Source organism: Oryctolagus cuniculus, chromosome 12 (assembly GCF_964237555.1).
Source record: "Oryctolagus cuniculus chromosome 12, mOryCun1.1, whole genome shotgun sequence".
In the NCBI taxonomy this organism is placed as follows: domain Eukaryota; kingdom Metazoa; phylum Chordata; class Mammalia; order Lagomorpha; family Leporidae; genus Oryctolagus; species Oryctolagus cuniculus.
Genome location: NC_091443.1, coordinates 18383925 through 18403189, shown reverse-complemented (window position 1 = coordinate 18403189; position 19265 = coordinate 18383925). Strand labels below are relative to the sequence as shown.

General features: G+C 43.4%; 1 protein-coding gene across 12 annotated transcripts in view; it reads left to right on the top strand.

Moving 5' to 3' along the window:
* Nucleotides 1–19265, top strand: part of KIAA0586 (KIAA0586 ortholog) — a 117815-nt gene that overhangs the window by 9421 nt on the left and 89129 nt on the right. For 11 of the 12 annotated variants that reach the window (XR_011380689.1, XR_007910261.2, XM_008269722.4 and 8 more), the window contains 5 exons: nt 6877–7051; nt 7778–7999; nt 13187–13340; nt 15791–15958; nt 18495–18612. Coding sequence is in view for 10 of the 12 variants with exons in the window: in XM_008269714.4 (XP_008267936.2) it covers nt 6877–7051; nt 7778–7999; nt 13187–13340; nt 15791–15958; nt 18495–18612 (837 nt within the window). In the remaining 2 variants the exon portion in view is untranslated. Of the gene's footprint in view, nt 1–4322; nt 4407–6876; nt 7052–7777; nt 8000–13186; nt 13341–15790; nt 15959–18494; nt 18613–19265 lie in introns of those variants that run through there. The other variant, XM_008269718.4, reaches the window with a different exon arrangement.

The following is a 19265-nucleotide window of genomic DNA, read 5'->3' as shown; positions in this document are numbered from 1 at the left end:
TCTTGGTATATCTGCCTGTCTGTCTCTGTTATCTTGCTCAAATAAATAAAATAAAAATTTTGGGCCCGGTGCTGTGGCATAGCAAGTAGAGCTGCCGCCTGTGGTGCCCGCATCCCATATGGGCGCTGGTTTGAGTTCTGGCAGTTCCACTTCTGATCCAACTCTCTGCTATGGCCTGGGAAGGCAGTAGAAGATGGCCCAAGTCTTTGGGCCACTGCACCCATGTGGGAGACCCAGAGGAAGCTCCTGGCTTCTGGCTCTGGATTGGTGCGGCCCTCCTGGGAGTGAACCAACAGATGGAAGACCTCTCTCTCTGCCTTTCCCTCTCTGTAACTCTGCCTTTCAAATAAATAAATAAATCTTTAAATTTTTTTTATATTTATCTAAGGATTTAAAAAAATTTGTTTGAAAGAGTTAGAGAGAAGCAGAGACAGAGAAAAAGAAATATCTTCCATTTGCTGGTTCACACACCAAATGGCTGCAACGGCCAGGGCTGGTGCCAGTCTGAAGCCAGGAGCCTGGAACTCCATTCAGGTCTCCCTGTGGGTGCAGGGGCCCAAGAACTTGGGCCATCTTCGACTGTTTTCCCAGGCACATGAGGGGGGAACTGGATCAGAAGTGGCACAGCTGGGACTTGAACTGTCACCTGTATAGGATGCTGGGGTGGCACGCAGTGGTTTAACTGCAACGCCAGCTCCAAATAAAAATTTTCAAAAAGGATGAATGGAAAGAATTTTTCAAAAAGTAACGACCTATGAGAAATAATTGCAATGTAGAGAATAGTAACTGAATCAGAAATATAAAAATGACTCAAGTCAAGAGGTAGTCTGTATCTTGAGAGATAAACCATTAAAATGAAACAGGCTGAAAATAAAACTACAACAGTGGTATTTTGAGGAGAAAGCAAATAAAAAGAAATAGGAGTATCAATATTAATATAATTGAAGTAAAATTAAAGGTATATATGTTAAATAGGTTTTTTTTTAGAGGTGTAGGGTATGTACACTTTTTTTTAGTTTTTAAATATTTAATGAAGAGGTACATGATCTTAAAAAACCAAACAGTAGGCCGGCGCCGTGGCTCACTTGGCTAGTCCTCCGCCTGTGGTGCTAGCACCCTGGGTTCTAGTCCCAGTTGGGGCGCCGGGTCCTAGTCCTGGTTGCCCCTCTTCCAGGCCAGCTCTCTGCTGTGGCCCGGGAGGGCAGTGGAGGATGGCCCAGTGCTTGGGCCCTGCACCCCACGGGAGACCAGGAGGAAGCACCTGGCTGGCTTCGGATCGGCGTAGCGCTGTCCGTAGTGGCCATTTGGGGAGTGAACCAACGGAAGGAAGACCTTTCTCTCTATCTCTCTCTCTCACTGTCTAACTCTGCCTGGCCAAAAAAAAAAAAAAAAAACAAAACAAAAACCAAACCACACACACACACACACACACACACAAACGCACAAACCAAAGAGTATTAAAAGCTTGTATTGAAAACCACTAGCATATGTACTACTTCCTGGACCAACCTGGTCCTCAACCAGTTTTAATTCTTTAACTCTTTCCTCTGAGAGAGAATTTCATAACTCAGAGTAATATACTTATGGTACTATTTTGAAATATTTTTGTCAACTCAGCTAATGGGGTGCAATGTGGCATTGCAATACATTGGACAATGTGTAATGATCAGATCAATACAATTGGTGCATCTATCACTTCAGACATTTGTCATTTCTTTGTGATGAGGAATATTTTTTTTAAATATTCAATTAAATGTTATCAGTTGTCATTATCCTACTATGCTATAGAATATTCTACAGTCTCCTAGTCAACTACACCCCAATGCCCTTAAGCGCCCTCTCTCCATCTCCTCTCCCACACACCCTTCCCAAGCTCTGTTCATTTCAGAACTTGCCAGGGGTTGGCATTGTAGCACAGGGGGTCAAGCAGCCTACAGCTTCAGCATCCCATGTTGGAGTTCCAGTTTGAGTCCTGGCCCTTCCAAATCCAATCCAGTTTCCTGCTAATGCTCCTGGGAAAGCAGCAGATATGACCCAAGTGCTTGGGTCCTTGCCACCCATGTGAGAGACCAGGATGGAGTTCCTGGTTCCTGGTTTTGTCCTGGTCCAGCCCAGCTGTGGCAGCCATTTGAGGAATTAACCCGCAGGCAGAAGACTTCTCTCTCTCTCTGTCCTTTCTCTGACACTATGCCTTTCAGATTAATTAATGAATTACCGAACTCTGCCAACTGAAATCTCTGCGTCGAGAGGGAGAATGTGTTAGTAACCAAGTGGACCCTGAGAGGTAATCTTCAACTCTACACCTCTTACCAGTTGACAGTACATCTCTCATCAGTCAAGGATGAATGAATATTTTTTAAAATTTTTTAATTTTAAAACATTTATTTTATTTATTTGAAAGGCATAGTTAGAGAGAAATCTTCCATCAACTCTTTCAGTCCCCACATGGCTGCAACGGCTAAGGCTGGGCCAGGCCAAAGCCAGGAGCCAAGAGCTTCTTCTGGGTTTTCCATGCAGGTGCAGGGGCCCAAACACTTGGACCATCCTCTACTGCATTCTCAGGTGCATTAGCAGGGAGCTGAATTGGAAGTGGGGCAGCTGGCACTGGAACCAGGGCCCACATGGGATGCCGGCGGCAGCTTAACTGATTATTGCAGGATGCCGGCCCTGAATGAGTACTTTTGAGATCAACTTTTTAGCTTCTTACATAATGAGAGCATATGATATTTGTCTTTCTGTGCCTGACTTACTTTAGTTAACATAGTGTCCTTCCATTCTATCATACTGCAAATTACAAAATTTCATTCTTTTTTATGGTTGAATAATGTTGCTCTATCTGTGTATAGGTTTTTGGAATATGTGTATTGTTTTTTCATATGCATTACCATGAATTTTTTTATATTTTAAAGATTTATTTTATTTATTTGAAACACATAGTTACAGAGAGGGAGAGACAGAGGCAGAGAGAGAAAGATGTACCATCTACTGGTTCACTCCCCAAATGGTCACAATGGCCAGAGCTGGGCCAGACTGAAGCCAGGAGATTCTTCCAAGTCTCCTATGTGGCTAGCAGAGGCCCAAGTACTTGTCAGCAAGGAGCTGAATTGGAAGTGGAGCAGCTAGGACTTGAATCAGCACCCATATGGGATGCTGTCACTGCCAGCAGTGGCTTAACCTGCTATTCTAGGTGCTGGCCCTCCATAAACTTTTAAAGACCTTTCTTGTATATAGATTTCAAAGCATTTTACATCAAAATAAACTTATCTTTTTTTTTTTTTTAATTTGACAGAGTTAGAGAGAGAGAGAAAGCTCTTTCTTCCGTTGGTTCACCCCCCAAGTAGCTGCTATGCGTGTAGCTACACGAATCTGAAGCCTGGAGCCAGGTGCTTCTTCCTGGTCTCCCATGCGGGTGCAGGGCCCAAGCACTTGGGCTATCCTCCACTGCCTTCCTGGGCCACAGCAGAGAGCTGGACTGGAAGAGGAGCAACTGGGACTAGAACCCAGCGCCCATATGGGATGCTGGCGCCACAGGTGGAGGATTAACCAAGTGAGCCAGGGCGCTGGCCCTAAACTTACCTTTTAATTCTCTTTTGCACAAATTTTTTGAAGTAGCTCATTTATACATACATTGAGTTAAGAATTCAAATACCTCAAATACATTTGAGAATAGGTGATTCTTGAAAAATCAAAAGTAAATAATCATGAAATACTTGCTCTATTTTTTATTTTTTATTTTTGTCAGGTAGAGTTATAGACAGTGAGAGAGAGACAGAGAGAAAGGTCTTCCTTCCGTTGGTTCACTCCCCAAAATGGCTGCCACGGCCAGCGCTGCACCGATCCGAAGCCAGGAGCCAGGTGCTTCTTCGCAGTCTCCCATGCAGGTGCAGGGGCCCAAGCTCTTGGGCCATCCTCCATTGCCCTCCCGGGCCACAGCAGAGAGCTGGACTGGAAGAGGAGCAACCAGGACAGAATCTGGCGTCCATATGGGATGTTGGTGCTGCCAGCGGAGGATTAACCATGGTGCTGGCCCCTACTTGATTTTTTAAAAAAGATTTATTTGTTTATTTGAAAGGCAGATTTACAGAGAGGCAGATGTAGAGAGAGAAAGGGGTCTTCTATCTGCTAGTTCATTCCCCAGATGGCCACAATGGCTGGAGCTGCTCTGATCCGAAGTGAGGAGCCAGGTTTCTTCTGTAAAATTGGAAAATTAGGATAGATGACCTCAAAGGTTCCTTCACCTCTATAATTCTATGGCATTCTTCATGCAATTGTGATGAAATAATTGACAACACTGGTGACTCAATTGAGTATGCGCAGGTAAGCTGAAAAAAAAGTCAGGGTGCTTCGACATTTTGAGAATGAGCAGAAAAGGAGTCTTAGTAGAAATGGAGGAGCATCAGCGAGGAGTGAGTTTTAAGAGTTTGTGCCATGTTTAAGAATCCAAGGACGGAGGGTTGGGGCAGGGAACAATCCAGCAACTAAAGGTGGGGTGAATGTGTTCTCCCAATGTGGGTTACACTTACCTGGTTTTGACTCTGCATTTTTGTCAGGGATTCCGTTCATGGTTTTCTTTGATACAGAGTAATATTGGTCAGCCTTTTTTTCTTTTCCGCTATTTGTTTATTTTAGAGATTTATTTATTTTAAAGTCAGGGTTACACAAAGAGAGAAAGAGAAGCAGAGAGAGAGGTCTTCCATCGGCTGGTTCACTCTCCAGTTGGCCCCAGTGGCTGGAGCTGCGTGCCAGTCCGAAGCCAGGATACAGGAGCTTCCTCTGGGTCTCACATGCGGTTGCAGGGGCCCGAGGACTTGGGCCATATCCCACTGCTTTCCTAGGCCACAGCAGAGAGCCAGATTGGAAGAGGAGCAGCCGGGACTTGAACCAGCGCTTATATAGGATGCCGGCACTGCAGATGGTGGCTTTACCCACTACACTATGACGCTGGCCTCTTTTCTGCTATTTAGTTCAATTCTTATTGCAAATACTTGTATGTATTTACTAGACTTATTTTTTAAAAAATGATTTATTTATTTATTTGAAAGGCAGAGTTACAGATATGAGGGAGAGACAGAAAAGAGATCTTCCGTCCTCTGGTTTACTCCCCAAATGGCTGTAATGACTGGCTGAAGCCAGTAGCCTAGAACTCTCTCCAGGTCCCCCACATGGCAGCAGGGGCCCAAGGACTTGGGCCATCTTCCACTACTTTCCCAGGCACATTAGTAGGTAGCTTGATCCCAAGTGGAGCAGCCAGGACTCAGATTAGCACCTATAAGGGATGCCAGCACTATAAGCAGCAGTTTAAACTGCTGTGCCACAATGCCAGCCCTAGACTAATTATTTTTTAATGTATTTATTTGAGAAGCGGAGTTAGAGAGAGAGAAGGGGAGAGATAGAGATGTCTTCCATCCACTGGTTCACTCACCAAATGGCCGTAATGATGGGGCTGGGCCAGGCTCAACCCAGGAGTTTTTTCCGGGTCTCCTATGTGAGTGCAGGGGCCCAAGGAGTTGGGCCATCTTCCACTGCTTTTCCAGGCACATTGGCAAGGAGATGGATCATAAGTGTGCTGCTGGGACTTGAACCGGCACCCACATGGGATGATGGTGCTGTAGGCTGTGGCTTAACCCACTGTGCCACAGTGTCGGCCCCAATGTTATAATTCATTTAAAAGCTATTTGGAGAATAAAGTTATCATTGATTTTAACAACAATCCCTCTTGGGTTGTTTGTCTCGGAAGTCAAACTTGAGACTTGAATTCTTAGAACTTTTGCTGCATGTTTGAAATTTGTACCTCTTTTATTTTATTGATTGATTGAATGATTGATTGAAAGGCAGTTACAGAGAAAGGGAAAAGATAGATCTTCTATCCACTAGTCACTCCTAGATAGCCACAGCATCCAGGGCTGGGCCAGGCTGGAGCCAGGAGGGCCATCTGGGTCTCCCCCGTGGGTGGCAGGACCTCTCGTACTTGGGCCATCCGGGTCTCCCCCGGGGGTGGCAGGACCCCTCGTACTTGGGCCATCCGGGTCTCCTCCGGGGGTGGCAGGACCCCTCATACTTGGGCCATCTGGGTCTCCCCCGGGGGTGGCAGGACCCCTCGTACTTGGGCCATCTGCTGCTACTTTTCCCAGGCCATTAGCAGGGTGCTGGATCAGAAATGGAGCGGCTGGATTACACCTGGTGACCATATAGGATGCTGGTGTTTTAGATGGCAGCTTTACCCATTACACCACAAGACCAGTCCCACATTTATACGTCTTGACTATGTATCTTTATAATTATATCCATTCCTTTTTCATTGTGTTTAAATCTTGTTTTCTGAAAATATCACTGCCTTCAAGAAATTATCTTATTTTGTTAGTCTTTAGTGCCCTGAGCCTTAATAAATCTTGTTGACCAAATGAGTTTGTGTAATAGGTAATGTTTTGATTTATTTAGCTTTGAAAGATTTATTTATTTATTTAAAAGGCAGAGTTACAGAGACAGAGAGAGGGAGAGAGAGAGAGAGAGATCTTCCCATTTGAAGCTTTACGTCCCAAATGACTCAACAGCAGTGGCTGGGCCAGGCCAAAGCCGGGAGCCTGGAACTCCATCTGGTTCCTCCATGTGGGCTGCAGGGCCCCAGGCTCTTCAGCTATGTTCTGCTGACTTCCTAGCCACATTAACAAGGAGCTGGATTAGAAAATGCATTTATATATGCTGGTGTTACAGGCTGTGGATTAACCTGCTGTACCACAACAATGGCCGTGGCTATTTGTTTAAAAGAAAAAAAATAAAACAACCTTCAGATTATCACTTGTAGGTATTTGTTGAGTTGGTTCTATATAGCTTCAATAATGTGGTTTTCATTTTTTTTAATTTCTTTTTTACTTGTAGAGCACAGAGCATGCCTGTTTTTAAGGAAGTAAAAGTTCATCTTTTAGAGGATGCAGGCACAGAAAGGGATGCTGTAGCTCCGGAGGCTAGAATTTCACCCAGTGGCATTGATTCAGCGACAACTGTGGCTGCAGCAACTGCTGCTGCTATTGCGACAGCAGCTCCACTGATAAAGGTAGATTTTTCTGCCCGGATATTTCCAGCTACTTTGTGAAATAAAATAAGAACTGATCTGTAAATGATTGTATCCAACTATAAACTCGGAGCATTCCAGTTTCTTTCCATGTGAAAGAATTTTTTATTTGGGGTTGTACATTACTTCTTGGGGGCTGTGAAAATTGGCCTTCTCACCCTGAAGGTGCCAGTAAATCCAGGGCTCTTACTTGTAGCACTGAATATCTCACTTTTTGGGAAACCCCTTGGTCCTGGGCAGCCTGCATGTGCCATCATCATTTGGTGGGAGATGAGTTGTGCCTAGCCTCTCAGTTTGTACTCGGGGAAACATAGACAGATCTGAGTAGGGACAAGAGTCTAGAACAAACAGGTGGTAGAGCCACAGCTAGAACTCAGTTCTACAGACTAATCTCAGCCATATGTTAGTGAAGTATCAAAAGCTACTTTGTTTTGCAGTTCCCTTCTTTTAAATTTCCATTTGAGTATTCTATTGCTGACAGATTTGTCATTTTTTTCATAACAGGAAATACTTACCTAAGGATAACTATCTTCTGCCTTTTATTTCTGTGACTTTAAAAAATAAAATCATCAAAGCATCAGATTTAATGGGAAACAGCTCTTGTTGGATCCTTTCTCAATGTCAGTTGCTATACCTTTCTCCTAACTGACTAACCTTTAGTGCCTTTCTATAATGTGAAATATTACTATGGCATTTTTACTCTTTTAGGTGCAGAGTGATTTGGAAGCAAAAGTCAACTCTGTTACAGAATTACTTAATAAGTTACAGGAAACAGATAAACACCTACAGCGTGTTACAGAGCAGCAAACAAGCATCCAGAATAAACATGAGCTACTGCATTGTCATGATCATGAAAAGCAAATGAATGTGTTTATGGAGCAGCACATTAGGCATCTTGAAAAATTGCAGCAGCAACAGATAGATATTCAGGTATTTATAACAGAGCCAGTGTGCCACCCCTGGTTTTTATCATTTGAATCTCTGAGTTAATGTTTAGTAAGAATTGCCATAGCTCATTGGATTCTAACAGTTCTGTTCTTAACTTGCAATTTGCTTTATCCTCATTCTTGCCTTCTCTGTGGAGAACTCTGCTTGTGTAGCTCAGATGTCACCAGTTCTGTGAGACTGCTCCCCATGGTTGACTGTTTCTCCTTTGCAGTCTTTTGTTCGTAGCACTTTTTTTTTTTTTTTTTGACAGGCAGAGTGGACAGTGAGAGAGAGAGACAGAGGGAAAGGTCTTCCTTTTGCCGTTGGTTCACCCTCCAATGGCCGCCGCAGCCAGCGCGCTGCGGCCGGCGCACCACGCTGATCCAATGGCAGGAGCCAGGAGCCAGGTGCTTTTCCTGGTCTCCCATGGGGTGCAGGGCCCAAGCACCTGGGCCATCCTCCACTGCACTCCCTGGCCACAGCAGAGGGCTGGCCTGGAAGAGGGGCAACCGGGACAGAATCCGGCGCCCCGACCGGGACTAGAACCCGGTGTGCCGGCGCCGCTAGGCGGAGGATTAGCCTAGTGAGCCGCGGCGCCGGCCTGTTCGTAGCACTTTTTAAAGCCCTATGTCATCGTGCAGTGGTTCATTTACTTTAGTGGTTCTTAGCCTAGGAATGTGCTTCAAAATTGCTTGGAGGGTTTTATAAAAATACACATGCTTAGATGTCTCAGAGATTCTGAGGCAGTGGGTCTGAGCTGGTGCCTGGGGATCACTGGAAGCTCTCTAATGATTCTTTTTATTTATTTAAAAATTGTACTTCTTTTTTTTTTAAAGATTTATTTTATTTATTTGAAAGCATTACAGAGAGAAGTTAGACAGAGAGAGAGAGAGAGACAGAGAGAGAGAGAGGTATCTTCCATCCTCTGGTTTACTCCTCAAATGGCTGCAATGGCTGGAGCTGAGCCTATTGGAAGCCAGGGGCCAGGAGCTTCTTCCAGGTCTCCCACACAGGTGCAGGGGCCCAAGGACCTGGAGGCATCTTCTACTGCTTTCCCAGGCCATAGTGGAGAGCTGGATCTGAAGTGGAGCAGCCGGGATTCGGACTGGCGCCCATATGGGATGTGGGCACTACAGGCAGAGGCTATACCTGCTACAGCACAGCACTGGTCCTGTATTTTTTTTTTTTTTTTAAGATTTATTTATTTATTGGAAAGGAATAGAGAGAAAGAGAGAGATCTTACTTATATCTGCTGGTTCACTCCCCAAATGGCTGCAATGGCTGGAGCTGGGCCAGGCCGAAGTCAGAAGCCAGGAGCTTCTTTCGGGTCTCCCATGTAAGTAGAGGGGCTCAAATACTGGGGCCATCTTCCACTGATTTCCCAAGCACATTAACAGGGAGCTGGATTGGAAGTGGAGCAGCCAGGACTTGAACCAGCGCCCATATGGGATGCCAGCATTGCAGATGGTGGGTTTTACACATTGTGCCACAATACTGGCCCAAGAAAGAACGTTTTTAAACAGATTTACTTATTTAGTTATTGAAAGACAGAATGACAGAAAGAGAGACACAGAAAAATCTTCGGGGACTGGTGCTGTGGCATAGCAGGTAAAGCTGCTGCCTGCAGTACTGGCATCCCATATGGGCAGCAGTTCGAGTCCCGGCTGCTCCACTTCCGATCCAGCTCTCTGCTATGGCCTGGGAAAGCAGTGGAAGATGGCCCAAGTCCTTGGGCCCCTGCACCCACATGGGAGACCCAGAAGAAGCTCCTGGCTCCTGATTCATATCAGTGCAGCTCTGGCATGTGGCCATCTGGAGAATGAGCCAGTGGATGGAAGACCTCTCTCTCTCTGGCTCTCCTCTCTGTGTATAACTCTGACTTTCAAATAAATAAATAAATCTTTAAAAAACATCTTCCATCCACTGCTCAGATTGCTGTGACAGCTGGGACTGGGCCAGACTGAAACCAGAAGCCAGGACTCAGATGGAGTCTTTCACGTGGGTTGCAGGGACTCTTACTTGATCTGTCATCTGCCGCCTGCCCAGGTGCATTAGCAGGGAGTTGGTTTCCTGCTAATTAAACAGCACTGTCATATGGGATGTGAGTGTCCCAAGTAGCAGCTGAATCACCTGCCCCTCGAATGAACATTTTTAGTGTCTTTTGAATGTGAGTCCTGAGTTGTTGTAAAAAGAAGAGTTCACTTCCCAAGGAGCTGATGATGTATCTTCTTACCTGTTTTGGAATTTGCAAATCCTGTTACAGTACTCAGCACTCAAACTTTTTTTTGAATGAGTAAATGATCAACACCATAAATTCATTGATTTTGATTTATATTTTTCATAATTAAAGTATAATTTAAAAATTAAAATATAACATTTAGAAGCATGTACACTAATGTGCTATACTCATAGATAATGAGATAAGGTGTTTGAAAAGCACGCTGATTTCTTACGCAGAGGGTCCTACATAGTTTAATACCTGTCTGACATCAGTCATTCTCTCATGACTAAATTCTTAATTGATTTGCTTTCTGATTTTGCAAAAATGGAAGCTTTGCTAATTCAGATGTCTTATTTTTAAAGCTTATAATTACAGAAAAAGTTGAAGTTTCAGTAACATACTAGTTATATTAAAGTTTTTAAATAAGTGCTTTATGAAGCGACAGTTGAGTCTTTCCCATCTGTTCTATGTGGAGGGATATTGTACTTTTATAATTCTGTAGAATTATAAAATTTAGTTTTTTTTTTAAGATTTATTTTTTATTTATTTGAAAGACAGAGTTACAGAAAAAGGAGAGGCACACAGAAAGAGAGGTCCTCCATTTGCTGATTCACTCCCCAAATGACTGAAACAGTCAGGGCTGGGCCAGGCCAAGGCCAGGAGCCTAGAGCTTCCTCCGGGTCTCCTATGTGAGTGCAGGGGCCCAAAGACTTGGGCCATCTTCTGCTGCTTTTCCAGGTGCACTAACAGAGTGGGATCAGTTGTAAAGCAGCCGGGTCATGAGCTGGCGCCCGTATGGAACATGTGTGAAGCAGGCAGGGAGGCTAAACCTGCTACACTACAACAATGGGCCCCTTTTAGGTGTTTTTGCTCTGACATAAAACTTTCCTTAAAATTTTTTTTAATTCACTTGAAAAACAAAGAGAGATCTTCCGTCTGCTAATTGATTCCCCAAATGCCCACATAGGCCAAGACTGGGCCGAGGCCCAGAGACTGAAATCCATCCGGGTCTGCCGCACGGGTGTCAGGGACCTGTGTGCCTGAGCCATCACCTCCCCCTTCCCAGGGTACCGTCAGCAAGAAGCTGCAGTAGGAAGCAGGGCAGGACCTGAGCCTAGGTCCTCCAGTATGGGATGCTGGCATCTGAAGCAGTGCCAAATGCCCACCCCTACAACTCTCTTTTGGAAGGCAGTCTGTAGGAGTGAGCTTGACATTTTGAGAGTTGATGATTGTTTACAGCTTTTCTAGACTGTTGAGGAACATTGTTTTTTCCTTATCCTGTTTGTTGAACTCTTTACTTAGTAAAAAGTTAATCTTATGAGTATAAAGTTAACTGAGAATAGCTCTTTGGGCCAGCGCCATGGCTCACTTGGCTAATCCTCTGCCTGTGGTGCTGGCACCCTGGGTTCTAGTCCCGGTTGGGGCCCCAGGTACTAGTCCCGGTTGGGGCGCTGGATTCTGTCCCGGTTGCCCCTCTTCCAGTCCAGCTGTCTGCTGTGGCCCGGGAGGGCAGTGGAGGATGGCCCAAGTGCTTGGGCCCTGCACCTGCTTGGGAGACCAGGAAGAAGCACCTGGCTCCTGGCTTCAGATTGGCACAGCGCCGGTCATAGCGGCCATTTGGGGAGTGAACCAATGGAAGGAAGACCTTTCTCTCTTTCTCTGTCACTATCTAACTCTGCCTGTCAAAAGAAAAAAAAAAAAAAAGAATAGCTCTTTGTAAAAATTAAGAATGGGAATAGGAGAGGGAGGGGGAGGAGGATGGGAGCGTGGGCGGGAGGGAAGGTAGTGTGGGAAGTATCACTGTGTTCCTGAATCTGTAGGTAGGAAATACATGACATTTGTATACCTTAAACAAAATTTAAAAAAGAAATTGTTTTTCTTAGTTAAGTTACATACTTCAGATATTTTTGATACAGTGCTGAAAACCGTTGTCATGATAGCTCCCGTTTATACAGAAATGTGCACATTATTATTGCTGCTAAGCATAGCTACTATGTTAGAGTATGTTCTATCAATGGCTTTCAAACCATTACTTCAAACTAATCTTACCTTCCAGGATGTAAAGAATGAGATTTTTTTTTAAAGATTTTATTTATTTATTTGAGAGGTAGAGTTACAGATAGTGAGAGGGTGGGACAGAGAGAAAGGTCTGCTGGTTCACTCCCCAGATGGCCACAATGGCTGGAGCTGTGCTGATCTGAAGCCAGGAGCTAAGAGCTTCTTCCAGGTCTCCCACACAGGTACAGGAGCCCAAGGATTCGGGCCATCTTGTACTGCTTTCCCAGGCCATAGCAGAGAGCTGGATTGGAAGAGGAGCAGCTGGAACTAGAACGGGGCCCATATGGGATGCCGGTGCCTCAGGTGGAGGATTAACCTACTGAGATGTTTTGGTTTTAAGTTTTCTGGTTGAAGTTTAAATTTTCAAAACTCAGAGCTAGGACCCCTCCTTCCTGTTCCTCTCTCCATCTATTGTTGCAGCCCCTTTGCCATCTCTGGGGTTGGAAGGATGGTTTAGAATGGTTTAAGGAATATGGTTAAACTCACACGGCAGAGTCAGCTGAAGCCAGTTCTTTGTGTTACTACATCCTTCCAGTGGCAGCTCTGCTACTACTAGGGCAGCGGATAGCTATGCTGTAACTCGGTTGGGGTTCTCAGCGCCTCGCTTCACCCTGGCCCAGCCCTGGCTGTGGCCGCTGTCTTGGGGAGTGCACCAGTGTATGGAAGATCTTTCCGTTTCTCCCTCTATCACGTTGTCTTTCAAAAATAAATAAATAATTCTTTAAAAAGTTTTGAAATGTAGGCATTTTTTCATAATACACATTTTCTTTGAACTGTTTGAAGACTCCCCCTTCTTTGCTTTCCTTTTTTTTATTGAATGTAGTAAATTGTTTTCAAGTTGCTAATAAATCTCTTTTATCATCTCTTTCAAATGGTACTTGAAATTAATAAAACAACTTTATGTCTTCTAGACTCATTTTATTAGCGCTGCACTGAGGACTAGTAGTTTTCAGCCTGCTGACCTGCCCGCTTCCAGAGCAGTGGAGAGGTGTCCTGTAAGAGCAGAGCATCCTGACCTTGGGGGCAGGAATCTGTCCTCACGCAGCACATTGGCTTCCAAACAAGGTAAAAACCTGAATTTTACTATGAATAAAATGTCAGCTGTGAATTGTCTTTGTGCTCTGTAAGCTGAACACTTATTTACTAAGTGGTAGGAACCTTTGTTTCCTAAAAATTTATAGTCTTTTAAAAATAAAATTAGTTGTTTTCTATAGGAAAAGTAGTTTTCTTTAGGTGTTTTGAAACTTTTTCAAATTAGAGACCATAGGCCGGCGCCCTGGCTCACTAGGCTAATCCTCCGCCTAGCGGCGCCGGCACACCGGGTTCTAGTCCCGGTTGGGGCGCCGGATTCTGTCCCGGTTGCCCCTCTTCCAGGCCAGCTCTCTGCTGTGGCCAGGGAGTGCAGTGGAGGATGGCCCAGGTGCTTGGGCCCTGCACCCCATGGGAGACCAGGAAAAGCACCTGGCTCCTGGCTCCTGCCATCCGATCAGCGCGGTGCGTCGGCCGCAGCGGCCATTGGAGGGTGAACCAACAGCAAAAGGAAGACCTTTCTCTCTGTCTCTCTCTCTCACTGTCCACTCTGCCTGTCAAAAAAAAAATAAAAATTAAAAAAAAAAATTAGAGACCATATCCCAATCTATGGTTTTAATTAATAAATTATCAGGGATACTTACAAATTTAGGAAAAATATTATCTACCTGGTATTAGGAGTGCTTATGATAAATCAATTCTTCATTTGTCTAAAAAACTGGATATTTACTGTCTTTCATGATTTCTGTCAGGAGAGAAACTATAATAAATTACGATAATTCCCATTTCTCTGCGGTTCATTTACCCATGATCATCCATGGTTGTGAAGTATTCAGTGGAAAATAAACAATTCATGAGTTCTGAGTTGTGTGCCATTCTGAGTAACGTGACAAAACCTCGTGCCATCTTCCTCAGTCCTGCCCAGCGTGAGCATCACCCGTCTGTGCTCAGCAGCCCACGCTGCGCTGTACACTGTACCTGAGCCATCACCTCCCCCTTCCCAGGTACACATCCGCAAGAAACTGCAGTAGGAAGCAGGGCCAGGACCTGAGCCTTGGTCTTCCAGGATGGGATGCTGGCATCTGAAGCAGTGTATTAATTGCTGTGCCTGATGCCCACCCCTAAAACTCTTTTGTAAGGTAATCTGTAGGAGTGAGCTTGACGTTTTGAGAGTTGATGATTGTTTACAGTTTGTCTCGACTGTTGAGGAAAATATTCATTTCCTCATATTATTTGTCGAACTCTACTTAGTACAGAGTTAATCTTATGAGTATAAAGTTAACTGAAAAGAGCTCTTTTTAAAATTAAGAATGGGAATAGGAGAGGGAGGAGGAAGAAGGATGGGAACGTGGGTGGGAGGGAAGGTAGTGTGGGAAGTATCACTGTGTTCCTAAATCTGTGGAAAATGGGAATTAAAAGATGAGTTTATTTTGCTGCAAAAAATTTAACCCCATGCATGGTTTTTTCATAATAGCATTTTCCATGAACTTTTTTAATATCCTTGGTCTGTATAGGGAAGAAACATAGTGTATGTAGGGTTTGGGACTGTCTGTGGTTTTAGGCACCCCCAGGGGGCCTTGGAAAGTGCCCTGGAAAGGGGCACCACTGTATTTTTGAATATTTTCAGAGTTTCTAATGCAACTCTGTGTATCTTAATAGAATTTAAAAACTATTTGTAATAAAAAATACATAGCTTCTTAAATAAATGCTTCCTAATTATTGCTATTTGAATAATGAACTAAAAATCCATTTAGAGCAATATTTGTAACATTTGATTTATAACATGGTTTTACTACAGTCATTAAATACCCTTTTTAAAAATATTATTTATTTGAAAGGCAAAGAGAGAAAGGGATTAAGAGAGAGAGAAAAATCGATCTTTCATCTGCTGATTCAGTCCCCAGTGGCTGCAGCAGCTAGGGCTGGGCTAGACTGAAGCCGGGAGCCTGGGACTCCATCTGAATCTCCCACATGGCCATCCTCCACGGCTTTTTCAGGTGCATTAATAGGGAGTTGGACCAGTGCTTGAGCCAACATTCCAGTGTGGAATGTAAGTATCTCAGGTGGCAGCTTAGCCTGCTGCACCTCAGTGCAGAACATGTGTAAGGTGCTTGACTTTTTGCAGTGAATAAGTGGTTCTTGCAAAAATGTTGTGAAGTAATCCAAGTCAGTTTTTTTTAAGTTGTGAAAAGAGAGACAAAGCACAGCTTAACAGTTTCATTGTCATGAGGAGTCTGGCTCTGCCATTTTTACCACAACTTCAATAATACTTTCTTCATGTTGATGCATTACCAGCTGTAAATGTACAGTGTTTATAGTCTTCATTTATTTATATTTCAAGTGAGGATGAACTTATTTCCATATACTTGTTAGTAATTTGTGTATCATATAATTTGGTTTCATTTTTTAAAGTATGAGGAAGCAGGATATCTACAATTAAAAAAACTTTAAATAAAATTTATTATTTTCTTTATTTGCCATTAAAGCACCTTTAAGAGAAGTTGAAGATTTGGATTTTGATAAACAGAAATCTCCTTTAGAGACCCCAGCACCTCGCAGGTTTGCTCCTGTACCTGTTTCAAGGAATGATGAAATATCAAAGAGGGAAAATCCTATGGAAGAAAAAGAAAATATGGACATGTTGGGTCAAAGAAGTAAGAGAGAAATTCTAACTGCCCTCTACCTTTTACTAGACCTCTTGAACTAGTAAATTATTATGATATTTGTTTTCTCATAAGTTCTAATTCTGTGTGTCTAATACTTACTGAAGTGGAATTCCTGTTTTTAATGTTTTCTTTTGAGTGGTAGTTACTGGGCAAATCAGGCTTCTTTAGATTATTTGTAGAAGGAGTTGAAGGTACACCTTTATAATTATCCTGGCCATCTCATGTGGGTTGTTATTTAAACCTTTAATGTACAATTTTGTTATTAATAATTAAAAATAATGCTTTACTAAAAGTAAGGCTAATCATTTTTAGATCATGTTTCCTTGTATTGTTTTTAGGTATGAATTCAGTAATGAAACGCAGAAATTTCACATTTATCACCATGTATACTTATCAAGCATGCACACTTGCTAATATATGGGAACTTTTTAATAGATAACAAGGACTTTCCTAAATGACTTGAAAGAATAGTGTGCCACATATCCTTAAACTGTAGCCATTGTAGTCATAATAGCAGAAAATGAAACTATAGCCTTCTGATCTTGGAATCATTGAAATGCATTTAAGTTTTGTCTCAGGACATTCAGAGAGTTCTGAGGAATTTATTAAATAATACAATCTTAAATAAAGAAATCAATCTCACAAAAAATTTTTACGTAATCTCACTAAAAACAGGGCTAAGGGGAAGGTGAGCTGTGCTATGAAGAAGCAGGTCTCCTTTTCACTAATTATGCAAACAGTCCAATCACTGGGCTTTGTGATTATGGAACCTCTCACTGAAATTCCTTCTGTCTGTGATGGAGATAAATTCAGGCTTTATAATTTAAACTGTGACCTCTATAATTTTTTATTTCTTTTTTAATTTTTTAATTTTTTTTTTTTTACAGGCAGAGTGGACAGTGAGAGAGAGAGAGAGAGAGTGAGGTCTTCCTTTTGCCTTTGGTTCACCCTCCAATGGCCGCCACGGCCAGTGCGCTGCAGCCGGTGCACTGCACCTATCCGAAGGGCAGGAGCCAGGAGTCAGGTGCTTCTCCTGGTCTCCCATGCGGATGCAGGGCCCAAGCACTTGGGCCATCCTCCACTGCACTCCCTGGCCACAGCAGAGAGCTGGCCTGGAAGAGGGGCAACCGGGACAGAATCCGGCGCCCCAACCGGGACTAGAACCCGGTGTGCCGGCGCTGCAAGGCCGGAGGATTAGCCTAGTGAGCCACGGCGCCGGCCCCTATATAATTTTTATGTGCTGTAAATATTTGATTTTATCTGGTGAGCATATTTATAGCTTAAATTGTTGTCTTAGTCCGTTTTCTGTTGCTAGGACACAGTGCCACAAACTGGGTTATTTATAGAGAAAAAGGGTTTAACCCACTGCTCTGGAAGGTCAAGAGCACAGTGCAGGCATCTGCTTGGCATCTGGTGAGGGCCTTTTTTGCTGAGTCATCACACATGATGGAGGGCATCTCATGGCAAAGCCGAGCAGTCTAGCCTGAGAGCTCACTTAAAGAAAAAAAAAGATTTATTTATCTGAAAGTCAGAGTTACAGAGGAGAGAGATTTTACATCCATTGGTTCACTCCCCAAATTGCCACAACAGCAGGGGTTGGGTTGGGCCAAAGCCAGGAGCCAGGAACTTCTTCCAGCCTCGTGGTTGCAGGCTCCCAAGCATTTGGGCATCTTCCACTGCCTTCTCAAGTGCATTAACAGGGAGCTGGATCAGAAGTGGAGCAACCAAGACTCGAACTGGAGTCTGTATGGGATTCCAGCACTGCAGACTGCAGAAGGTGGCTTAACATGCTGCGCCACAGTGCTGGCCCAAGAGTTCACTTTAAAAAAAAAAAAAAAAAAACAACCAGCAGAGTTGAGTCCTTTTTAAAATTTTTAAGTTTATTTTTTATGTTTTTAAGATTTTATTTATTTAGTTGAGAGGTAGAGTTACAGACAGAGGGAGAGACAGAGAGAAAGGTCTTCCATCTGCTGATTCATTCCCCAAATGGCTACAACGGCCAGAGCTGGGCCAGGCCGAAGCCAGGAACCAGGAACTTCTTGGGGTCTCTGTTGAGGGTGCAGGATCTGAAGCATTTGATCCATCTTCTACTGCTTTTCCAGACCATAGCAGAGAGCTGGATTGGAAGAGGAGCAGCTGAGACATGAACTGGTGCCCATGTGGGATGCTGGCACCGCAGGCTGAGCCTTAGCCTACTACACTACAGTGCCAACTGCTTTCACTGTTATAACAAGGCCACTCCTTCAGTGACCCATTGATCCATGGGTTAACCCATTTGTGAGGGTCAAGCCTTCATGACCCAATCAACTCCCACAGGTTCTATCTACCTCACCAGTACCATTAACATATGAATTGGAGGACTGAGTTTCTAACACTTAGATTTGGGGGATGCATTCAAACCATAGCAATTGTACAGTGAGTTGAGTGTCATAAGAAACTAATTTAGACCAGTTTACAAATATATATGAGATATTATATAAAAGAGAAATGAATTGGTATTTGATCCTGTATTTCTTTATTGTAGATAAAGTAAGACTCTTGGAACAAATTTTGAATAATAATGATTCTTTGACAAGAAAAAGTGAATCAGATTTAACATCACTAACTGTGTCAAAAATGGGATGGAATCCTGAGAAAAACAGGTAAAAACAAGAGATTGTAGTGAAAGCTAAATTGAAAGGAACTTTGAAAATTTAAGATTTTAGTAAATTACAGCATTGCTTTTTAAAAAATTGTCAAAGATTTAGTAGATGAAACTAATATATCTTCTCATTTTTCTATAATATAGTCATGTAGTAAGTATCTAATTTTATCAGGGTACTGATGAAATAACTAGAATTTGCTTCTAAAATAATTTGATGCAGGGTGCGGAGAAGTAGGTTGGGAATATAGGAAAAAGGAGGATAGCCATGGGTTAATAATTGTTGTAATTAAATAATGGGTATATGGAGATTCATTGTTTTGTTTTCTTTACTTTTCTGTATGTTTGAACTCTTACATAAGCTTTTTTAGGTGCTCTTTATTTTTATTTCTTTGAAAGGGAGAGAGAGACAGAGAGAGAGTGAGCGAGAGAGAGAGGGAGGGAGGGAGGAGAGGGAAGGAGGGAGAAAGAGAGAGAGCTATTGTTCTCCCCTGTTGGCTCCCTTCCAAAATAGCCACAGCAGCAGGGACTGGGCCAGGTCAAAGCCAGGAACCAGGAACTCCACCCTGGTCTACCATGTAGGTGGGATGTATCCAGTTACTTGGGCCCATCATCTGCTGCCTCCAAGGTGCCATTAGCCAGGAAGCTGCGATC